Source organism: Myotis myotis, unplaced genomic scaffold, assembly GCF_014108235.1.
Source record: "Myotis myotis isolate mMyoMyo1 unplaced genomic scaffold, mMyoMyo1.p scaffold_m19_p_5, whole genome shotgun sequence".
Lineage (NCBI taxonomy): Eukaryota > Metazoa > Chordata > Mammalia > Chiroptera > Vespertilionidae > Myotis > Myotis myotis.
In genome coordinates, this window is record NW_023416357.1 from 46,490,879 (window position 1) to 46,515,746 (window position 24,868).

A 24,868-nucleotide genomic window follows, 5' to 3' on the forward strand; every position below is an offset into this window, starting at 1 on the left:
TCAAATGAGATTATCATCCTATTGCAGTACACAGTGTTGCTACAGGGCAAAAGAAGAGTGCATTTTAATTACTTAAGTTTCATTCTTTCCAAAGAGAGCAGCATATGGGATATTCAAGTGCTGTGCGCACTTTTGCAGCCAGGCAAGATTTCAGTGACTTGTACTCAGGCTTCCACTTAGTCTGCACAATTCATATCCCACCAAATATAAAGATAACAACATGGTTTGATGAAACAGTTGTCTGTGGAGTCAAAAGCCTGCAATTCAAAAACTGCAGATGTATTTTGGCTTCCAACAAAAGATCTATCTGAAAGAGCTAAAAGGGGTATAATGCCAAGGTAAATGCTAAAGGTGGGATTCAGTTGCTTCAAGACATGCATTGAATACCAAATGTAAGTATTCAAGCACTTCTATGCAGAGGACACACCTTTTAAGTTTTTTGTTTTGTTTTGTTTTGTAAATGCATATCAGGATAAGCACCACAAAGGACCACTTCTGCTGTTTTGTTTTAAGTAATATTATTGGCATGTCAAATACTCATTTTATTTGAGAGATAAATCACAGTCCCAAATTCAAGTATCAGCTATGTAGCTATTTTTTTCTGTACAATGCAGTTATGCTTTTCTTCACACTGGATGTTATCTCAGGTCAAGTATAAAGACTCAGAGTTCCAGAGAAGGGAATTCAAGAAATTAAATAGGAAGCTGTTGCAGATGGCAAGGTATGGCATAATGGGCTCTCTTTAAGGCTAGAACACTTCGGAAAGTCAGTGAAAGGATAAAGAGCAAGATGGAACCTGGGAATACATAGTAAATGCTTTATTTATTTGAATTCTAGAGACATCTACATTATGCATTCACTCCTAAAAATATAGAGAAATGTTTGTTTTATAGAAAATAAATAGGTATACCCAAATAGTCAGAGAAGTATTGAAGTTAGGGAAGGGAACTAAAAATTCCTGCAAATAATTTCTAAAAGTCTGCCCTCTAAATAAAAACCTCAGCTACATAGTTTTCTCTCTTTCAAAACAAAACAAAACAAACAAAAAAAAACACACCAAAAAACAACACAAAACAAAAACATATTTTGCCAGCATTTTCAGGATAGAGCTGAGACAGAAGATGAATTCTTGGTGAGAACACACTTACTAATCAAACATTCCTAAAGAAGAAAGTATCACGAAGGCTTTGTACATAGTATTTGCAATGCCTTTGGTAGTTCTGAAAGGGATGATTCAATGCAGAATTTTAAAGCAAAACAAATGTAAAGCTTCGAAAACAAAGGATGATTTATCAATTTTTAGAAAAGACATTCTAGGAGAATTTAACAGGGTAACAATTTTATTTTAGGCCTATAGAAGCTAAGCCAACTTTTCATATATTACACCTTATTCATAAGAGTCATATTGGAGTCCTAACTGGTTTGGCTCAGTGGATAGAGCGTCGGCCTGCAGACTGAAGGGTCCCAGGTTTGATTCCAGTCAAGGACATATGCCTTGGTTGCGGGCACATCCCCAGTAGGGGGTGTGCAGGAGGCAGCTGAATTGATGTTTCCCTCTCATCAATGTTTCTAGCTCTCTATTCCTCTCCCCTCCTCTCTATAAAAAATCAATAAAATATATTTTAAAAAAAAAGTCATACTGGATGTGTTTTATAACATAATGAATATAGGTCAGCCTATTAAAATAGAAAATTTAACTTTTGTTTATTTTCAAATTTATTATATTCAATGACAAACTAGATCCTGATATTATATTGTCTCCAGGTTAAATGTTCATTTTTCATCAGACAATATTTATACAGCTAACTAATAATGCATAGATACATTTCAGAAAAGTAAAGATATTTAAAACTCTTAAACCTCGATTTAAATCTTCAGATGCTAAAATGAGTAGAGAATATTTGCTATGTTTAACAAAATATCTATAATGGGATAAACTGCTATTCCCTGGTCGGCTCAAACAGAATACATTATTGTTATGTAGTTTGGCCTAAGGATTATAAATAAATATGCTTCTTATAAACTTATGTTAAAAATATATGATAACTATAAAGTTTTAAACAACAGATAATCCTATGAATGCCCATTAGGAACTTGTAAGTTTTGAAAATTGGTCAAAAGGAATTTCATGCTTTTCCTTAAGCTTTAATCAAAAGAGAATTTAATGTTTCTATCATTTTGGAACTATGTAAGACTAATTTATTCCATCTTACCATTTTTCTCATTTGGATAGCTCGTCACCTTGGTTTTATATTTATAGAATAAACCAGGAATCAGGTAAAAACCATCAAGTCACACACATAAAAAAATGCACAGTATTTAACCCAAAGTAGAGATGGAAGAAGTACTAGCATTTATAAAAATTCCTGTACAAATAAGGAGAATAGTGACTTGATTTTCTTAGGAATTCTTCACTTTAGTCAAATGTTTCAAAAAATAGTAAAATCAGTTATTTTATAACTTGATAATCATTAGGATACAGCATCATGCAGCTGTTATTTTTAGTATATAGGAATTATACTAAAAATAGAGAGAACCAAGGATATAAATTTTACCTGGCATTAGTAAGACAATATTTCATTAATTATAAATTTTTATTCAATTGCCCAAATCCTCTTTAACTACATAAAAAAGAAATGACTGTGTGAACAATAAATTGTTCAGCCCAGGTGTTGTGATAATATATCATGGGTGGCTTAGTACTTTTAAAAGTTAGCTGCTCCGCTAAAAAACTGCATAGGCAAAAAAATAATTAGAAAAAATTGCTTTATATTAATAGATTTACAGGTTCACAGTATGAGTAGAGTATAAAATTTACAAATATAAGTATTTATTTGGGAAATAATTAAAGTAACAATAAATGTACATGACCGGGGGTTGCTGATGTACACTGAATGGCCAGATTATTATGACTGGCCAGATTATTATGACCACCCCATCGGTACTTCGTTGGGCCACCTTTTGCCTTCAATACTGCAACGATTTGTCTTGGCATTGACTCCACAAGATGTTGAAAGGTGATGCGAGGAACCTGACACCATGCCTGATGAATAGCACTGTCCAGTTCTGTGAGATTTGATGGTTGTGGAACCAGCTGCCTGATGGCTCTTTTAACTTCATCCCACAAATGCTCAATTGGATTGAGATCTGGTGATTGGGGGGGCCACCTAAGCAAGGTAAAGTCTCCCTCATGTTCTTGAAACCACTCCTGCACAATACGAGCATGGCACATTGTCTTGTTGGAAGCAGCCATCTCCATTGGGATGCGCCATTAACATGATAGGATGAAGTTCATCAGCAACGATACTTAGGTATGTTGTGCTATTTATAATGATCTGGCCCTCTAGCAACTTCAGTGTGAAATTATAGCTAATTTGCCTGCAAACGTCAGGTGGTCATAATAATCTGGCCACTCAGTGTATATAAAGTGACTTATTCAGTCTTGGTAAATTTTCTATTATATCAGTTCATCAACACTGTTTTCATTGTAATTCTGCTAAGGCCATGAAGGAAAATGCTGTACCAGATATGTTCATTTTTTAAAAAAGAATATGGGTGATGCTCATGTATAGCAAAGTATGAAAACCATGAGTTAATCATATGTTTACAGGGTGAGTAATATCCACCGTAAGTTTTCTGCATAGGTCAGAAACAATAGATGGTACACACATGGTAAACAATATGACAATAAATATGCACTTAGTGAGAGGTAGCTCTTTTGTTGTTGTCATCATTGTTGTTTACTATAAAGCAAACGTTAAAAGTCATGGATGTGGGAAATTTATTTCCACGGTGACTACCCGGAGACCCACGGAGTAAACACATGCTCAGCCAGGTTTTACACGCACTCCCTTCTTATTCAGGAAGTAGATATTCTACTCCCCTTTTCTATGTGAAATATTATTTAATAAAAATTAAAATACAAACATAAGTGCAATTATTAATCATGAAAAGTTCCTGAAAATGATTCAAAATGTCATTCACTTGGCAGGTCCTTATTATCATATTCATCATCAGGTATTTCTGTCACCAAAGCATTCAGATTGTCAGATAAATCTCTGCCTGGGGGAAATATAAACTACAGTATATTTCAGACTCACTGGAAATAAAAATCACTAATTAAATAATCTGTTTTTAAAATTGGTCTGTCTCTGGCAGGCACTTTTCCTCATTGTGGCACAAAATAGGGATCTCCTATGGAAAAGTCTCATCTTAACTCTTTGATAAAACCAGATTACAACTCTGAGAAGCGCCTTTATAATCAAGTTTCTTTCCCAATTTAATATCTGAGTAATCCTATCTTTAGGTTAGATGGAGATGAAGTTTTAGCTGGCGGCAATTTCATTGCAATAATCAAAGAAATCTCATTTCCTCAAGTCTATAACTGAGAGTAAAGTAACAAACCATTTCCACCCAAATTGAATAATACCTGCTTCCCATATCTTCAGCATAGCTTTTCTGTTTCATCATGACTTATTTTTCCAATCAATGTGAGAAAAATACTGATATTCACTCTTTGAGATTTCCAAGGACATAAAGGGGATGTATTGGAAGGAAAAATCATGAAATGCCACTTAGCTCCTAGCTGACTCTTTTCCTGATCTGATTTTGAGATATAAGAAAACCGTGCATAATACTGGTGTCTTAGGAAGTGTCATATACAGAAAACAAAATAAAGAAACTTCTCTGCTCTGAAGGTATGAATCTTCTTTTCTCTCACAGACATTCTTGAAGAATAAAATTAAAGACTGCACATATTACAAAGAAAATATGTCAGGCATTTCAGCCTCAAAATAACTCCTACAATAGTAGGTTTATTTCCACTTATAATTGAAGCACCTGAGACTCAGAGAGGTTAAGTAATTTCCCTAAAGACACAGAGCCAGGATTTGGCCTAGATATATCTATTACCAAAACGCCCTGATAAATATTTGTACTATAATACGTTGGGGGCATTCTGTTTGCTGTGTATGACTTAAGCAGGGTGGGGAACCAGTGAACAATGACAAGAAGTGCATTTGGTCACCATGTTTATAAAGATATGAGTAGTAACGTGAGTCAGGTTGTGCTCATCTTCATGGTGTTTCTGCCACAGCTTGTGAATTGAATTAAGAAAATAACACCAACTGTTATTCATTCAACATTTAACAAATATATTTTGAACTTCTCTTTGCAAGGCAGAGGCATAACAAATATTTCAGTTCTTAGTCTTTTCAGGTTCAAAATGATGATCAGCTGGTAGTAGCTTAGCAGAAACTAATTTCAAGTTAGCATCATTTTATAACTAGAGGCCTATAGAAAAGTACTGTGGTGAGTGGCCTTCCTCAATTATTTCTACAGCTTTAATTTTTCTCTATTTGGCTGTTTATTTTCTCTCTACAAAATAAGAACTGGTTTCAAATTTTCACTTTTAAAAATGCCCACTAGGCACAGGCCATCCTTCTCAGTTTAACAAAATGCTTCAGCATAAAGTGTGGAAGCACTAGTTTTCAGTGTTAACATTTTCCAACATAAAATTAGCATCTGGGTACGTGTCACATTTATTTAATTTAGAATACAAAGGTAAAGAGTTTATGGATAATTTCCCAAATGTTTATTATTAATTTATCAAGAACTTTGTATCTAACCCAGGATTGTTTCTGTAGTTGCTGTTAAATTTGTTTCCAATATCATTGTACTATAGGTGCACAGTAATCCTTAAACAAATATGCAAACACAAATTAAGCATTCATGCACATGAACTTGGATTTCCCCAGTATACTTCTCTTTTCTATCAAATTCACATTAATGTAGATTCAAGATAATCGCCTGTGCTAACAGATTAAAAAGTAAACATAAATAAATGTATTGATTATGTTGACTCTACATACCTTGCAATCACTTTAAAATTTAGTTTTAACTCCCATTTCTCATAAGCATGACTAATTAATAACATGAGTTATTAACTCAAACATGATATTTGCAAGTTTTAACTTATTTTAATATTCTCTGGTAAAGGTGGAATACTGAAAAAAAAAATCCATTCTACTAGTAATTAAAGTAGCCTTGCAGACAATTTACTTGTTTTGTTAGCTCCTGTTGTTTCAAAACTGGAAGTACCATTATATTGTTGGGAATAGAAAAACTGTGACTAGAATGTAAATCAGTAACTCCTTTTTATTTCTATGCTGTTAAGTGTAAGACCAACCCTATTAAATCTTTCTGATATTTTTATTTTTAAATAATTCAGTTTAAAATTGAATTAAATGTAGATAGTGGTCTGTTCATAATGTTTAAATAAATGATAATCTGCTTTCCATTGTTTTATGTTAATCAAATTGATGAAGAGACACACCTCCCAGCTTCTCTCTCTCTCTCTCTCTCTCTCTCTCTCTCTCTCTCTCTCTCTCTCTCTCTCCTCTCTCTCTAAATAATTCTTACTAAACTCAAGTAAATCTTGGCCATTCAAATGCCCAGGGTTGTCAAATGTCCAATTTGTCTAAGCAGATATTTTAGGTATTACAGAGAAGGAAAAAATAGATTTTTACAAGGAAAAAATACATTGAAGAGAATGTCTATTCTTAAAAAACACTTTAGATCTGAAATTGTATTGGACAACTAGACACACAGAGGACAGACTCTAGAAAGAATAAAGTAACAAGAAATAAATGTTATAAGCATAGCCTTTGGTAGTATGCTACATGTGGTGGAGTTAAACTCCATTTAAAGAAAAAGAAATTAAAACATTAATTTTGTGTTTTCTAAATGTTCGTTTTTAGATATATATTACTTTTGTACTAAGGAAAATGTTTTAAAAAAACAAAGGGTCTTTCAAAGCCCGTGAAATGGCAAGAGTTTTCTAAGTGGACAATTAGAGATGCTGTCACCTGTTGCTAAGTGGCATCGAGATGCTCACTAAGAACTACTTGATAGATGACTGTGCCTAAGATAACTGAGCTCCTTTTAAAATAAGGTAGGTAGGGGTGTGTGTGTGTGTGTGTGTGTGTGTGTGTGTGTGTGTAGTTTTCAACTATTCTAACACATGTCCACATTTGTGTATGATAATCTCTGGGTAAACACATGGGCTTCTACAGATCTGGCCTGACTTAAATAATGGTAAAGTATTCGTAACCCCTAAGGAAAATACAACTGGACAACCTGAATTTATGCACCACTTGCTTTAGCATTAATCTGTATTTTTATTCTATATATTTAAAAATAATTACTTGAATGGCTTAGCCTAGATATAAATGCCTGCTGGTAGTACAATTTTTGGAATGGCCATGTTATGTAAATGTCTGAGTCATTGTTAATAGGTTTCAGTTAGACAAAGGTCCCATTACTGTGTACCATTGTGGAATCATTTTAGGAATTTAAGATGCCTCACACTTTCAGAGACATTAATATGTTCAAATAAAAGGCAGGTATTTTAGAAATGATTTATGATTTATGATTTATGATTTATGTTTATTTTTCTCTTAAGGGTGCTTTTGTTCACTTTAACAATTTCTTATTCCCATATTCCTGGTATAACCAAATGCACTACAATTAAGCAACCCTACATCTGGTACAGTAAACCAGAATGACAAAACTCCTTCTTTTAGGTAATACAAGAAACAAACATTTGAGGGATTATTACAAGACTAAAAAAATGAATAACGGAAAGTGCTCATGTTGTGTTGAACTTAAAACTATTAACAATGGTACAATTACCTTCCCTGGTCTTTAAATACAGGTTAGTGTCCACTGGTAACTTAGACTATGTCACCTCACTGTATGGTTACAAACTTTCTAAACCTATACTGTTGGTGGGAAGCAGTAATGGGTTCATAAACACAACCCTGCTAATACTCCTCTGCAAACCCATGACAAAAAAAAAATGTAGCTTAAGAGCATCATCTGCAATGATACTTATATTTTTTACACATGGAGCTAGAGAGCAATATTCAGCAGAAAGGCCAGGAACTGACATTCAGTGAGAATGGCTCATTTATACCTTTAATTTCCAAAGCTTCATCCATATTATACAGAAGGAAAAAAAATATCCTTTGAAACCAATAAGCTATTAACTCCGGTTTCTGAACCTTTTCTATGCTTTGGATCCTTTTATCAGTCTGATGAAGCTTAGAGGCCCTTTTAACAGAAGCAAGACATAATTATCAAAATACTTTAAAATGTATGATATAGTAATATGTGTCCTCTATTAACATATTAAACAATAGAGTTAGTGGCAGTTCTACTACAGTTTCACATTATTGAAAAATGTAAATTATATTTTCAGATATGTATAATGTGATATGAAAATATCTTTGGTTTCTATTACTGACAGCCATTGGTACTGATAATACTATGATTCACTTTTGTCCACCTTCGTAATTCTAATTTTTAGGTAGCCATTAGTAAAAATAAGCATATGATTTTTTTCATCAAAGGATACAGACTCCTTGATTTCTCTCCACCCATCCCTTGAGGTCCTGTACCTTAGGTTAAAATTTTATGTTAAGAATTTAAAGGGTGGGACTGAGAAAGTTGTTATATTAATCCCTGTTGCAAAGTGCTCATGTTCTGTTAACAATGGTAGAGTACAGAAATAATTCTAATGGGAAAGAAAATGGCACAATTAAGTTACTGCTGAGTGGATATGTGGTGATATTTATATGCCAAATAGTCATTTTATGGATGGTTAAAAAATTGTGTGCTTGCTGGAGAGAGTACCAGAGAGAACATAAAGTGAATTTCATTTTGAAGACACCACCACAGATGTCCTTGGGTTTCCTGGAGCTAAGCGCTGCAGTTACAATTCTGGGTGTTTTGTAGTTAGATAATAGTGCTGGGTATTTATAGGCTTCCTTATATAACTATAGTTCCATCCACTTCTCTTGTCAGAATAGTTTATTTTCTGTCCCTGCTCCTGTTTTCCTTGAATTTTAGTATCGGATTTACTGACTTTGCTCTCGTTCGACTTCTTTTTATAGAATCATATTCCTCAGGTTCAATTTATTTTTAAGTTGGGCACTTTATGTGTCCATTCCCTTTGGAGCTCTAAAAAGAATGTGTATTATTGACCAGATAAAGCTATTAAGGTAACTATTATGAAATTTATTTTTAGGTCCTTGGCCATTTTAATGGCTCTTTGGGGTTTAAGATACACTCAAAGTCGAGTGCTCCGTAACCTGAGAGGAGCGGCCGTCTGTGATTTCCTCCTCAGAACCTGCTCTGTCTGAAATGGTTGCAATCTGGTATCTCTTCTACCACCCACTGCAATTATTTAGTCTCAACGATTTGAGACTCCAAGTTTCAAAAGTATTCTTCGGGTATCCATTTCCTTGGCCAGCTTCTGTTTTGGAAACATTTTTCCCCTTGCTTTAAGTCTTTATTCTCGATTTCTCTGATTACCCTTTTAGTTTTTTGTTGTTGTTTGGGGGGTTTTGTTGTTGTTGTTGTTTGTATCTTTGCAGACAGAATTTCTTTACTTGCCTTAAATTCTATCTTTCACATTCTTGTGCTCTTTACTCTTTTTACTCTCTCCCTTGGCACTAACATTCAACCTTACCACTTCACCATTCTCATCTGATCCCTAAATCTAAATCTCTTACTGCCGGTGCTTTGCTGTACTAGCTGTACTATCTTAGCAGCACGTGCCAAATGCACATACAATTCAATGTGCCCACGCAGGAAGGAACTTTGTTGTGACCCTGTCCTTCGGTGGGAGAAGATTGCTCTGAAGATGAAACCCTATCCATGCACATGGCTCTCTGTCTCGCATGCAGCTGGAAGCTATCACTTCCAAGTCGGTTGCGCAGATTGAAAACTGCAGCAAGGGGCACTGCCCAACTTATCTCCAGGGTGGCCAGTAAAATTTTATTGCAACTATTTGAAATCCTTGGGCTTTCAGGAAATCATAAAAAATTGTGCACATTTACCAAAGGATCAGAAACCATTTATATTCCTTCCTCTCTTGCATTTGAGAAAAGCATTTATCTCTGCTGTGCAGTGGATGAGATAAAGGCAGAAACCACTGTGGTTTGTGCCTATAGTGTCCACATTAGGAAATAAGGATTTTCAGCCTCGCTCCATATTCAGAACAAAAAGTTCACCTAAACACCCCAAAATGATATGTAAACATGTGCACATAATTAATTACTGACCCAGAGAATATATTTTAACCATGTTCCCAATATACCTGTAAAGTCTTAGGGTGACTTCTTTCCTAGTAGTTTCCTTAAAGAGAAATTTTTGTTTTTCTATATTATACATATTTTATTTGGGTTATCTCATCCCCATTTTTAAAGGGTGAGGGATATTTTTTCAATCATGCACTACAAATCTAAATTTTATGAGGGTGATATCAAGTTGTCCTGTCCTGTTCCCAAACTCTCCTTCTCTCTGCCTGCTTCATCTTTCTTTGTCTTTGAAATAGGAAATATGTAGTAGAGTTTGAGAATAAATGCAAGACTAAATTTTAATCCCTGAACATTTGCAGTTTAACACATAATGGGAATGAATAATTTGGAAATCAAGAAGGTTTTACTGGATGTTTCAGTAATTATTTGCAATCAAATACCAAACTGTCAGGTAATGAGAATCTGATTCAATTTGTTAGAGGCATTTAGCAAGTCCTAGGGGGTCTATTTGAGCATTTTGCTGATTTTTTTCCCTGTCTTTCATTTATTAGGTTATCACTTTAAGGTATGGTGGGTGAACTTTTAAAGTGTAATATGTCTGTACAAAAGTGCTGGGCAACATTTGGAAAAATATACCCAGAGGCATCTGATTGAAGATGGATCTTCTGAGTCAGATACAGAAAATCCAATTTGGTTTTGTCACTGAGTCAAATTTTTTTGCGTTTATTGTTGCAAAGACCTCATTCTGCTGTAATGCTGAAATCATTTTCTCCCTTGAAGGCTATTGATAAAGTTGCTAAGTATTCTGTTTATTTGCTTTGATAAACTTATTATATCTTTAAAAAGAAGTGGAAAATTGTTATAATCAGATCTATTCTCAAATATTTATAATTATGGTTATATCCATTTATATCTGTGTATATTTGTGGGCAGATTCTAAATATTATGAACCTTGGATTTAACATTATATACAATCAATCCTGAATATAAAATTTTCATCAATTCATAGTCTACTTATTTTATGTTCACAAAAGGTGACAGCCTGAGGTAAGCTGTCCCCCTGTCCTATTGGTGTTAGAGATTAATTCTTATTTTATGTGTGTAAGAAAAGTAATCTCACAGTTAAGTTAGGCAATGCTTTCAAAGACAAAAATTATTGTGAAGGCATGCCATTTCAAATTTGTACAACAAAGCAGATATGTTTTATCTCAAATGAAAATAAGATTAGAGTTAATGATTATTTTTCTTGGATTTCTTGATACATCTACAAAAGTTAGAGTGTATTTTGGTATTTTAAAAGTGGCTGTGGTTGCAGATCAAGGGAGTTTATAAGGTGTATTTTTAATATATAAATACTCCTTGCCATCAAGTGGTCTTTTTTAATATATTTGCCTTTATTGTGAAACAATTGCCACAATTAGTCTAGTAACACCCATCACTATACATAGTCCATTGACTGAACTTGACCCGACATTGGCAAGGCCTAAAAGGTAAATAAATGATTATCCTAAAAACCTCATCACATTATGGTTATACAATAATCAAATCATCCACTAAATACTAAGATTCTATGGACAAAGGCTCTGTTTATCCTTGAGCATATTGTCCTTCTCCGAAAATCCTCATCTCCACCATGGTTTCTGTGTTTTTTGTTTGATTTTTGTTTTGTACCTACTATCTATTCTTCTGCTCTTAGCATGACTGTCACTTCCTTAAATCCCCCAAACAGAAGAAGCACCCCTACCCCAGCTTTCTTCTTTTCATGCATGGCACTCGCCATGTTTTATACTTTGATTTTAGGCAATTCTTGTTTTTCTCTCCCACACTCTATAAACTCCATGAAAGCAGGAACTGAATTTATTTTAATTACCAATGTTGCCCCAGCTGTAGAGGGTGGCTACTCTTTGATGTAATTTGGTGAATGAATTTATTCATTCAGACATGTTCTCAAAACCCCCTACATAATTATGTTAAGAAAATAAAACAAATATTTGTGGCTACTTTATTTGATCACATAATTGAATAGATTCACATACTGGACTTATCTAATTTTTCTATTAAATATATCTGGGAAGTAATCCCAATTTTGACTTCCTTATAAATACTTATTTTATATTTAAAACTATTTTATATCATAATATATTTTTGCTTTTATAACTATGTCATACCTGAATGTAGAAGAGTAGGAATTCAGTGCTTTATGGTATAGAGCTATATATAATCTTTGACCATCTATATAGAGAATGAAAATACTATAATTGTCTTTCCATGGTTAGTTTCTGTTCACCATTCATTAAAATACTTGATCAAATAACAGAGATAACTTATGATAATTACAAACATAAAGACATAGATAAAAAAAATAATATGAGGTCTTTGTGGTTCAGAAGTAGGTTGTGATATATTTCTCAAAAACCAAAGCAACTCCTATTTCCCATAATGGTTTTGGTTGGACTAATAATATCTCTTTATTAAAAATTATATTATTATTACAGGGTTTCCTCAAGTTATGCCCTTATAAATCATTACAACTGACTTCTACACAAGGTATTCTCAAGTACATAGTCACTATAGATAGGCAAGTTGAGTCTATAATAAAAATGTTTAAATTGTACAAATGTGTAACAAAATAAAAGGTGAGATACATTAACATTGGCTTTTCAAATAACTCAAATATATGTTTGTCCATTTTTATTTATGCAATTATTTGCTTATTTACAACATTTATTGGCCTAGGCATATTCCTAGTTCCTTTATATGTAGTATTAATTTTAATCTGCCCATCAATGTAAAACAAACGGTATCACTAATTCCATATTCAGATGAGAAATGCGAGGCTCAGAAAGAGCAACTAACTTGTTCACACATATAGCTCCAAAGAGAAAAAGCCCAGAGTTGACCCCAGTTCTACATGGATGCAAAGCCTATGCTCTTTTGAAACTCTTACTCTCGGGGCACGTGTTCTGAAAGCGCACGGTGTAATCAAGTGTTCCTTTCACCCGCACGGGCCAGGGTCATCACGCAGCTGCAATGCCTGGGCCAGGCCAGGCTCTGCCGCTTACTAGCCATGTGGGCTACGCAAATCACTTCACTGCTGGGTGGCAGAGTTTTCTCTGTAAAATGGCGTCAGTGATAAATAAAACCTCATACAAAGAGTGTTGAGAGGATTAAATGAATTAATATCTAAAGTACTTTGGAGAGCGCTTGGCACATGGTAAGTTAAAAGTCTAAATTAACATCAACATTATCATATGACAATTGGTGGCAAAATATTAAGATATAGTTGCGTGTTTATAGTTATTTGCAAATTTGTCTTTACAAATGCAATAATTGTTGAGCATAGAAAAATACGCATCACATAATTTATTTTATCAATTTTCACTATGCCTGCTGTTATACAAATGTACTTGGCAGTGAACACTGATATCAAAAGAAAGAGCACAGTGACATTTATATAGCATATATTGTATATATTTGTAATTATTAGCTCATTTGTAATGAAGGCCTAGTTGCAGCTGCTCAAAAATGAAGATAGGACAATATTTATAGTTTTCAAAATATATTCACATAAATTATTGCCTTTGTTCTTATAACTTTATAGATAGAACTCTTAAAGGAAAGGGTTGTAGAATTATTTAGGTTACTTTATTAAATTTTTTAAAACCTGGATAATTTTGACATTTGGAAACATCACTTTATCCTGAGCTGAAGATTTTAGTTTTCATTTTTTTACTAAAACCCTCTGAAATCATACAAGTCTTACTACTTTCCAGCAAAATAATTTGGGGATGTTGCATTATAAGAGTTCCCTTGGTAACTATCTTAATTTCCACAAATAGCGGCAGCACTGGAATGAATATGAGTACCATTTCTGAAACTTAATCATGTTACATTTAAACACCCAGGAGGGAACTGTAGATATCTACTGTGGGCCACATAGTCCAATAAATGAAAACAATCCCAGTTATTTTTAGATGCGTTAACTAAAGTGCTATCAATTTCCACTGCACGTACTCTAGCTTAAACACCATGTTCTGTTAAATGCACATGGCACAGCATATCTGTTATTGTGAGAATAGGTTTCCATTCCAGTTCATCATCATTTTCCTTGCAAGCTGTTTATGAAAAGGGCTGTCTGAACACTGGAGTGTGTATCATTTACAAGCAACAAGAAAATATAAATTAAAACTTTAATTAGAAGAATTGCTGGAATAGGGTAATAAATACTATGGGAACAGTAAAATGATTTTCACATATCAATCAAAAGTAACTTTAATTAAAATAAAACATAGTCAAATGTAATCAAATCCTAAATAACAAATAAAAAATACTAACATAAAAAATAACTGAAATCTGCTCAAGTCAAAGATAGGATGCCGAAACCGGTTTGGCTCAGTGGATAGAGCGTCAGCCTGCGGACTGAAAGGTCCCAGGTTCGATTCCGGTCAAGGGCATGTACCTGGGTTGGGGGCACATTCCCAATAGGAGAAGTGCAGGAGGCGGCTGATCGATGTTTCTCTCTCATAGATGTTTCTAACTCTCTCTATCTCTCTCCCTTCCTCTCTGTAAAAAATCAATAAAATATATTAAGAAAAAAAAGATAGGTTATCTAGAAACCTACATTGAAATTCTTTAAATGATAATATTATTCCCTTCACCAACCTATAAACATATTTATTAAATAATTAGTGTAAAATTATAGGTATAATTTTCCAAGTATGAAAACATTTGTTATTAACATTTGATATAATTATACTATTATTGAAAATGTTTAATAGGTGATTTACATCATATTATCACATAATTGAGCATCATGTTAATAACAGATAGGGCTAGATATAAATTATAAATTTATTTCTTATAAAGTTCTGAATAGCTATATTAATTAAATATTTACATTACTCTAAAGAAATCACATTGATTTTTATATATTTATTCAAGTAGCAATCAACATAAACATCATGCATTCACATGTCTATTGATTAATTGATATGGATGAGAAATAAATAACTGATCTAAGATCATTTATCAAAATGTCTGCATGCGGAATTGGCATATAAAGAGAAACAGGTTCCCTGTTTATCTCTCTTATTATAAATCCATCTGCATAATCCCATTGCAAAAATAGAATTATAAAAGGTCCTATCAAGTCAAAGGGAAACAATTCAACTTGCAATATTATTTGGTGAGTACCAACTAATATACCAGATTACATATTATTATACTGGCAAAAGCAGCTTTATAATACTACTTAAAAACAGAAAGTCGGGCAAAAAAAGAACTTGATAGTGGTTGAAGGGTCAGATACCTCCCCTGTGCGTAATGAACTCGGAGTGCTAGGTTCATTCATTCATTTAGCAAATGTCTGTCGAGCACTTATTATTTGCCAGTTCTATCTAGGCAGTTGTGATTAGAACAGCAAAAATCTTCCCCTCATAGAGCACGTACTCCACTGGAGAATTAGTCAACAAACAATATTTAAAAGTAAAAATATATGTTAGTGATTAATGCTAAGGAGAAAAACTACAGCAGAGAAGGAGTTGAGTGTGTGATTTGGGGTGTTTGGTAAGGAAGTGGAGAGGTCAGGGAAAGCCTCATTGAAGAGGTGTCTGTTGTGCAAGAACGGGAGGAAGTATGGGAGTATTCATAGCGAATACTCTAGAAAAAAAGGAGTAGAAAAGGAAATGCTCTGGGCAAGAATGTGCCAGGTGAGTGCCTGAACCTGCCAGCTGCAGGAGCAGTGCATGAGAAAGTCAGAGTCCTAGTAGACGGGTCAGAGAGGTGAGTGAGAAGGGTGGAAGTCCAGGCCGGTCCTGCTGGCCTTGGAACGGGATTGTGATTTTCACAGTCTGAGGTCAGGAGCCAGTAGAAGATTCTGAGCTGAGAGGTGATGCACTCTGACTGGTTCACAGGTTCCCGCTGAGAGCTGAGCTAGGAACAGACTGTGGAAGGAACACAGGCAGAAGGGCTTTCTGCCTAGACTTGAAGCCTAGACTTCACTTAAGTAATATTGCCTCGTGGGAGCTTTTATGTTTGTAAAAAACTGTTTGTTCCCTCCTTTGCCTTACAATGTTCTACCCATAAGACAAATTCCTTATGGAGTGAGTGTGCGTGTGCATGCGTGGTGTGTGTGTGTGTGTGTGTGTGTGTGTGTGTGTGTGTTGGAGCTTCCAGGGAGCCTCGTTGTTAGCTAGCACGGAGCCCTGGCTTAACAGCTCTCATTCCCCTCCCTCCTCTCTCCTTTGTCTTTTTCATATTCTGTCTAAAGTTTGCCAGCTGGCCTCTGCTCCTCTTTAGAACTTCACCCTTTTGTGTTGATCGATATTGCCATGTGTTTCTGCCATTCATCTTCCAGTTTCCACTTGTGTAATGAAAGGGGGTAGAGAGACATGGTGAGAGGTAGAAGCAGAGAGATGCACGGTCAGCCCAGGTCGCATATCTAGGGCTCTCATTAAACAGACATTTAAAATACTATTCTTATTTCCAGCTCATAACAGTACTAAAGTCTATTTTTTAAAAAAAAAAATCAGAATATTTAGAAAAACAATAATAAAGGCACAACTACAATATAAATATTAAACTACTTTTTTGTGAGAAGGTTCTATTCACATTCTTGTTTTTTTTCTGTTGTATTCAATTCTATTGAACTGAGAGAAATAATAAATTAAGGATAAGTATTATTTGCCTTCTATGCATATTGTAAATATTTCTGGTTTTTTTGTTTACTATTTTATACAGATATTTCAGTGTTTAAGTCAATTGTATTGCTTTGCAATACCTGCCATTATTTATAATTTGGTACCTGCCATTATTTACAATTTGGGGGCGGGGGGGTGCTGAGAATGATTTCACCTTTAAATATACCAGAACTTAATTAATCCATCAGTAGAAATAAGAAAGAAGTAGGTCAAGTAAAGCAAATATGAGTGCAGGAGCCCACGGTTAGAGCCCATGGATAGACTAAAGGCAGTTTGGATTTGAACACAATGATAATAGCATTTCTGTATGGGCATGCTCTGACCCACCCAGTAGTTAGTCTCTATCTTTCTCCCTTCCCTCTTCCTCCTGAAATAGCAGCCTGAACAAATGGCTTCTCTACCATTATTGCAGGCAGAAGCCAACCCAATGGTGTTCCTATGGGACATGATACAAAGCCAAGAAAAATGTTTATCAATCTCACTAAAGAGTGGAAGCTGGCACATTGGTTATAATCTATGTCATGTTGACTCTGAAGATCCTACCCTCGGTCAGCTCAGAGCTGGCACTGCCTATAACCTGCAGGTGTTTCTATGTGCACTGTCATGAGTGAATGCTCTGAGTTTTCAGTATGTAGAACTAAATCATCACTGTGGCAGAATGCACTTTCTTACCCTCAATTTTTAACACTCTATGAAGTCACAGAAAAAGGCAGAGCCATCTCCCAGGCAATACAAGGAGTGTAAGAATCCCAATTTATTATAATTCTTACAGGTGTGCCATAAGTGTTGTCTTTATTGGGGCACAGAGATGACAGAGGATGTGGGAGGATATCAGAGCATATGATGGGTTAAGGGGAGTACCTCACTATCACATTCATGTTCAAAGAGAAGTCTACATTTAAATATAAATATTATATGAATATAAAACCAAGTCAAAGAAAATCAAGGAATTTCATTAAACACAATATCAAAAACTGATTGAAATACATTAGGCATAAACTGGGGGCACGTATCAAAGTCTATTTCAATACATCCTTCCAGAATCAATCAGGTTCTTTCTTCTTTAAGGGTATTTTCAGATGTGGTGACCTCAGCAAAAGTCTCTGATGGGAGGATGGACAGGCTTTAGCTATTAGTTTCAATGTCTAGTTCACATCCAGGTCTCCTTTCATTTTCAACATGCAAGCAAGCAACTTGGTGTCTAGTTGTTCCCTGGTCAGTATGAAGGGAAAGGGGGGGAGGCAAGGCCATATAAATAACTCCAAGTCTTAGGTCTCCTTTCCCAAGACAGGAGGTTGTCTGCAACCTCAGACACTACTTCTTAAGGTCACTCAAATAGTGAGGGTTTGACCAGCTTGGAGAGGCACTACTTCCTAGGTAGGATTCTCATGACATGTCACTTGAACATTTCTTCCGAAGGTCTCATCCTCTTCTTTCTCCCCTGCCAGGCCTCCTGTGGGACAGAGGTGGCCTTGCCAAGCCTGGACATTCTCTTATCCAGGCAGAGTTTTAAGATCTGTCAAAGTTCCAGTACTACCTGAAAGCCCTTCATTCTGCCACCAGATCTCTGTTTTTGCTGCATGAAAGTCAAGTAGTCGACTACCATATATTTTTGTTCCTCATCCTATTAATAAAGTGTTCCTTTTCAGACCCCTTAGGGCAGTGGTCGGCAAACTCATTAGTCAACAGAGTCAAATATCATCAGTACAACGATTGAAATTTCTTTTGAGGGCCAAAATTTTTAAACTTAAACTATATAGGCTTGTACATTGTTGTTAACTTAATTAGGGTACTCCTAAGGCTTAGGAAGAGCCACACTCAAGGGGCCAAAGAGCCGCATTTGGCTCGCGAGCCGCAGTTTGCCGACCACGGCCTTAGGGGGATGCTTTTTAGCACAACTTCCAGTGCTGTCTGGGCAGACATCTTCAAGACACATGAATAAAAGTAAAGAAGGGTGCAAGGACTGTGCCTGGGGTAGGCCAAGGACCAGTTGAAATTAAATTCACCTAATGGCTGGCTAGTTACATGCTTAGTAGGAAGGTCACAGGGATAGTTGGCTATTTGTCTATGATCAACCTGCTTACTCAGACTGCCCTTTCTTTCCATCTGTCTGTGCCTGCAGCATCTTCATCAACTCATGCTCAATGTCTCTCTCCAATAATTTTAAACTTAGAAAAAATTTTCCCAATCCAAGGTATTTCTTTGATATTCAGATTTTTTAAAAAAAACAAATTAGAACTAGGGTAATGAGCATCCCTAGATCATAATTTTTATTATATACATAACCCAATGAAACTCTGAAATAATTTTCCTTTTTTATTTTATAAATTACCATTGTCAAAGGGGAGGAAGAGAAGGAAAGAGAGAAATGAAATTGTTACTATGGCTAAAAAAGCAGCAGTATATATGAGTGTGTGGAGGGGTGTGCATAAAAGAGGAGGTGTAGTGTGCTTTTGTGTGGATCTTGTTCAACTCCGTTTGAAGAGATATCTCAATTTAGAGGAAAATATTCTGAACTTGGGATCACAAGACCTAATTCTAGATTCTTTCTAGTGCTGTTTCTGTCACTAACTGTGAGAGCCTGGGCAAACCACATAGACTTTGTGCCAGTTTCTGCATCTGAATTCCAATCTGCATTTGCCGTCTGAATATCTATAGTATTGTGATATCTAATAGTATACACATCAAAGCAGTAGCACTATGAAGTGTGTGCGTATATATATGTATATATCCAACAATTATTGAGCTGTATCATTATTGTTCTCATTAATAAATATTTGTGCCCGATTCTGGTCTCCCCCCATGAGACTATAACTCTGTTATTATCTTTTCCTAGTATTTTGTTTGGTTGTTTGGGGGAATAAAGGGGTGCTTTGTGCTTCTTTGTTAACACTTCAGGTAAATTATTGTTCTAACATTTGATCCATAATCTCAAGACTGGCTTAGGCTTCCAAGAAGAAAAATTGTGTGTAAAATTCCTACTACTATATTGTCCAACTCCAATGAATCTTCCTTTATCTCTACCTTTTATTTGTGATAGAGGCTATCTGGCCACAGTGTGCTGAATGTATTGTCTAAACCAAAGTGATAACTGTGGTGAAAATTTAGGTCATACACACACTCAAAATGGTATTCATGAGAGAGATACACTTGGGGTTTGAGGATCTGTTGCCCTACTTTCAGACCACAAGGTGACCACTCTTGTGCCCATCATGCACTGAGACCGATCCTGGAATTTTATAACATTTAAACAACAAATATTAAATATGCCACTTCAATAAATTATGAATTCTGGAAGTAAGCTATATTGATGTCAGCTCAGATCCTATAACAAATGCAGGCTATGCAAATAAAACTTTGTACATACATATATATTAATACTTACTGTATTGACAATTTCTTCCCATGAATTCACCTGGGCACTCACAGGAATAGTTTGCAACAAGGTCTGTACATATTCCACCATTTTTGCAAGGCTCAGCTTCACATTCATTTATGTCTGAGGAAAACAGAAAAAAACATAAGAAGTAAGGGATTGGTGAAAAAAATGATTAGTTATGTGTATTAATCATGAGTCAACAATACAAATGCTGCTTAAATTTACTAACAATCAAATTAAATCAAGTTCAAGTGGAATTGAGAATCTAAATGAAAGACCAACGGAACTAAACTACTCTTCTGTAAAAAATATAAATATGAATAGTGTATGGAAATAGTCAGTGTATTCTTAGAATTAAATCAAACAAATTAACTCTGATAGAGGGATGAATTGGTATCACTTACAAGATCTAGAAACTTCCCCTGCAGCAACTGCCAATTAACACTGTCTCATTTCATCTTAATTCATTAAAATTCTAACTGACAGAGATGTTTTAGTTTCTAAATAGTTTGCCTTTGATGAATGCGATGAGAAGCAAATTAGAGTTAAAAGCTAAAGCTCATTAAATGCAAAGTATAATAAATGTAAATGATGATCACTTCCTAATCTCATTCAAGGGTTTCTAAAGTTAGGATAACTAAAGAGACTTACCCCTTGATATACCATTATTATACCTGATGTAAAATCATTGGAAATATAAAACACTTAAATTACACTAATTTCCATGCTAATTTTGGACAACAGAAATAATGAGTATGATTTTAAATGAAAAAGTAATAATGACTAATTCCGTCAAATATCAGTCACTAATATTTACCAATCATTCCTTCTAAGCACAGCACCACGCTGGGCTCCTTGGGAACAGTGAAGTAGTCAAAGGACACACACTGCTTCCATTGCTTCCTCTTCCTGTCATCCACTCCGATGAACTCCCTCTCTGCCTTTCTTCCCACAGCTCTGTTTTCCCCCAACCTTCTTACCTACCTAAATGGTGTTACTTAGAAATTGCCGATTCACTCGCCTTTCACCCTTTTACCTAGTCAGACTGCGAACTTTACAGATTCAGCTCCTGCTTTGCACTGTTCTTTGTACTTCTGCAAATGCCACACACTATCTGGTGACAACTATTGCCCATAAATGTTTCCTGATAGTTCTAACAAAAGATTAGAAATAGTGGTGCAGACAATGTAAATGTGGTGTGTTTTTTGTTTTTTTGTTTTTTTTTAAATTTCAGATGTGTTTTGTGCCTTCTGATACACTACAATGTATCAAAAGGTATTTGTGAAGTCCTGGGTTTTCATAGTACTTAAGGCAGTATATACCATCATTAAATTACCCCCTCAAGACCAAACAAGGGCAAAATACTAGAAAAGTCTCTATTTGCACTTTGCTTTATCGTTTTCTCCTAAATAGTATTTCCTCCTGGAAGCAAAGTTGCCCACCTCTCATTATAAGTTTACTGTACAAATGTTGGTCTAAATTTCCTTAGGCAGGTGATGACTGACTCTGAAAAAGCATCCTTTTTGGTTTCTGGTTGATTGTTACAGCTTAAGAGGAAAATCAATTCATGATTGTGTTCAGAAAGATTCAAAATAATTTAAGTATTTTATATAATCAAATAATAAAATAAAACCAGAATCTGATAGTCTCGAAAAATAGCTGTGTGCTATAGTAAAACACAATAGACTTCTAGACATTTAACACTAAAACTCTCCAGAAATAAAGAAAGAAAGGAAAGAAGGAAGGAGTCATTTGTTTTCTTATCTGATATAATAGTTAGCTCTTTTTAGTCATATCAACATTTCACTTAGTCTTTATATTAAACTAATGCAAATTATTTTCATTAAATTTTGAAAGTGCACAAGAGTCTCTGTGCTATCTATTTTTTTTTTTTTGCAAGCTCAGTGTAAAGTAAGATGATGTTTGGCAACTTTGGAACATGCCTGATATATCTTTGCTTGATCATATGTGCTAAAATTTGTTTTAGATGAGAATATGTTCACGGCTAAATTAAACTTTCACCTCTTAAAGAGTGCATTGACTTATTTTTAAAATTACACATGTGATTCTTTTATATACTGATATAGGAGAAATTAAGTATTGATATCTGAAGATCACATAAAGGAAGTATAACTTCATTTTGGACTTGAAAGTTTTACTTGGGATTAGTAAGGGCAGGATGAAGATGATGGTGTATCTCTGAGCAGGATGAGTCACCACTTTGAAGAGAAATGTCCATGGTGTGACGCCGTGTTCAGGTACGGGAATAGCCCAGTCTGCCTGGAGCAGAGAATGGAAGAGGAGTGCTGGTGACCACATCTGAGGATGCAGACAGGGAGCAGATTATGAAGGACCCTGACTGCTAGCTGAAGGAGCTGCTTTTATCTTGTGGCATTGAAGACCTGGGAACAGATGGAGGGTACTCTCTGCACCCTGTGCTTTAGAAAGACCTAGTAAATCATATGTGTCATGGGCTTAAGAAATGAGTAAAGGAAGGAGGATGGAGACCTACACAAGATTTGATGTTAATAGAATATATATACATATCGTAATAATAAAAGGCTAATATGCAAATGGCCATGACGCCATGACACTGTAATGACCAAACAGCAGGAGGCTTTGTGTGAGGCAGGTGCGGGTGGGCAGGGACTTGCAGCATCAGTGGGTGGGGACTTGTGCCGGCCTGGGATGTGAGGCTGCCTCCCCACCCAGTGCCAGGCGGGGGAACATGATTAGCAATATTAAAATATTTTCTCTAATTAATTCCCTTTTAATGTGCAGAATTTTGTGCACCAGGCTACTAGTGTATGTATGTATGTATGTGTGTGTGTGTGTGTGTGTGTGTGTGTGTATATATATATATATATATATATATATATATATATAATTTCCCCCAAAATTCAGCTGATAACTGAATTTTGAACATAAAATGTATTTTAATAAACACTGCCTTTATAATTATTCAAAGTGTGTGCATTTTGGGGGGGAAACCCCTATATATATATATATATATATATATTTTAATATTCACCCAAGGATATGTTGTTTTTCTCCCCGTTATTTTTAGAGAGAGAGAAATAGAAAGAGAGAGAGAGAGATGTTGTCAGGGAGAAACATTGATCAGTTGCCTCTCATACACCTGAAGCAGGGATCAAACCCACAACCTAGGTATGTGCCTTGGCAGGGGATTGAACCCACAATCTTTTGGTATATGGGACAGTGCTCCAACCAACTAACCAGGGCACAAGATATATTTTAATTCTCAAGTAAGAGGCTCTAAGCATTTTCTCATTTTAAGATTGAGTTGAATCATAAGTAAAATAAAACCCAGCTTCTGGTACTTTGATATGTTAATAGGAGGTAGTTTTTACAGTGCATGACATGAGAACAATCAAGCGTTAAAACACATACATTAGGAATATGCAGGCACTCTTGTTCATAGTTTCCTTGCATCTTCCAAGACTTTACACAATACATTGCATTTACACATGTTAATATGAATCTAATCAATTTTTAAACCTTCTGCCTATTCTTCAGGACAGATCTACAATGGCCCACAAAGGAAGTTATAATTAAGAACATCTCATTCTAAGAAAGCAAACAAACACAAACAGTTACATACGTGAACATAGGCAAGATAAACTGGAACTGCATAGCTGAAGTGAAAATGCTTTATAGTCATATTCAACTTGTGATAAAAGGGGCCTTTTATTATTTGGGCATTTTTCAATTTTTCTTTAAATTTAAAGAACTATCTTAAATCTAAATTCATAAAAACATAAATGTCATATTAAGTAAGTTATGTTCTTTAATATAGTAGCAAGATAAGTAACACATTTCTACATATGTACATATTTGGTAACATACAGGCTCAGAGAACAGATGCAAATTACACAGAAGCGGTTATACATTAGTATAATATAGGGATTCTTTCAGTGGCAAAGGCTATTTGCACTGTGATTAACACTGCAAGCAATCTAAGTGGAAACAGATCTCAATTTGAATAAATCATGTTTAATTAAAGACTAGATATAAATGTTCACAGAACATAATGTAATGAAATGAAAACTAAACATCTTTGTAATAAATCACATATATTTCTCTTTTTCACAGATTAAGGCATTATCATTTCCAGAAAAAAGTTCACATCTAGCACAAATATACTAGACTATACTAGACTATTTTTATAACTAAGAAAAACTTGACACAGCAGTTCCCAAATAAAATAGAAATTTCCATATTTGGCCATATTTCTAGTTCATGTATTATAAAAATAGCTATCATTTTTTGAGGTCTTTGCTTCTATGATTGCCCAATGAAAATTGTTTTTTTTTAAAAAAAAACTAACTGAAAATTGTACTTTATCAATACACCAGCTGAGTCCTGATTTCTCTCTATCAACACATAAAACATTACTGTGCGCAGTCTAGTCATAGAGTCATAGTAACTAGCTAAATCTGGATTTCCAGATGTAAATGCATATACACCTTTTCTTTGAGAGTGGGGGAGAGGAGCAGGGACGGAAGAAGAAAATAAGGTAAAGAAAGACCAGAAGAGATGAGAGAGTAGACAGATGGTCACAACAGAATGAATTTCATTGAACCAAAGAGGTACTCCAAGAGGATTTCCATGCCCTTTGCTCTGTTGTCAACTTGCTACACAGATTTGTTCACTTGTATATGTATAAG

General features: G+C 35.0%; 1 protein-coding gene across 2 annotated transcripts in view; it reads right to left on the reverse strand.

Annotated features, from left to right (window-relative positions):
- Window positions 1-24,868, reverse strand: part of EDIL3 (EGF like repeats and discoidin domains 3) — a 409,273-nt gene that overhangs the window by 143,114 nt on the left and 241,291 nt on the right. For both annotated transcript variants that reach the window (XM_036309338.1, XM_036309337.1), the window contains one exon: window positions 20,187-20,300. In XM_036309338.1, coding sequence (XP_036165231.1) covers window positions 20,187-20,300 — 114 coding nt within the window. The remainder of the gene's footprint in view (window positions 1-20,186; window positions 20,301-24,868) is intronic.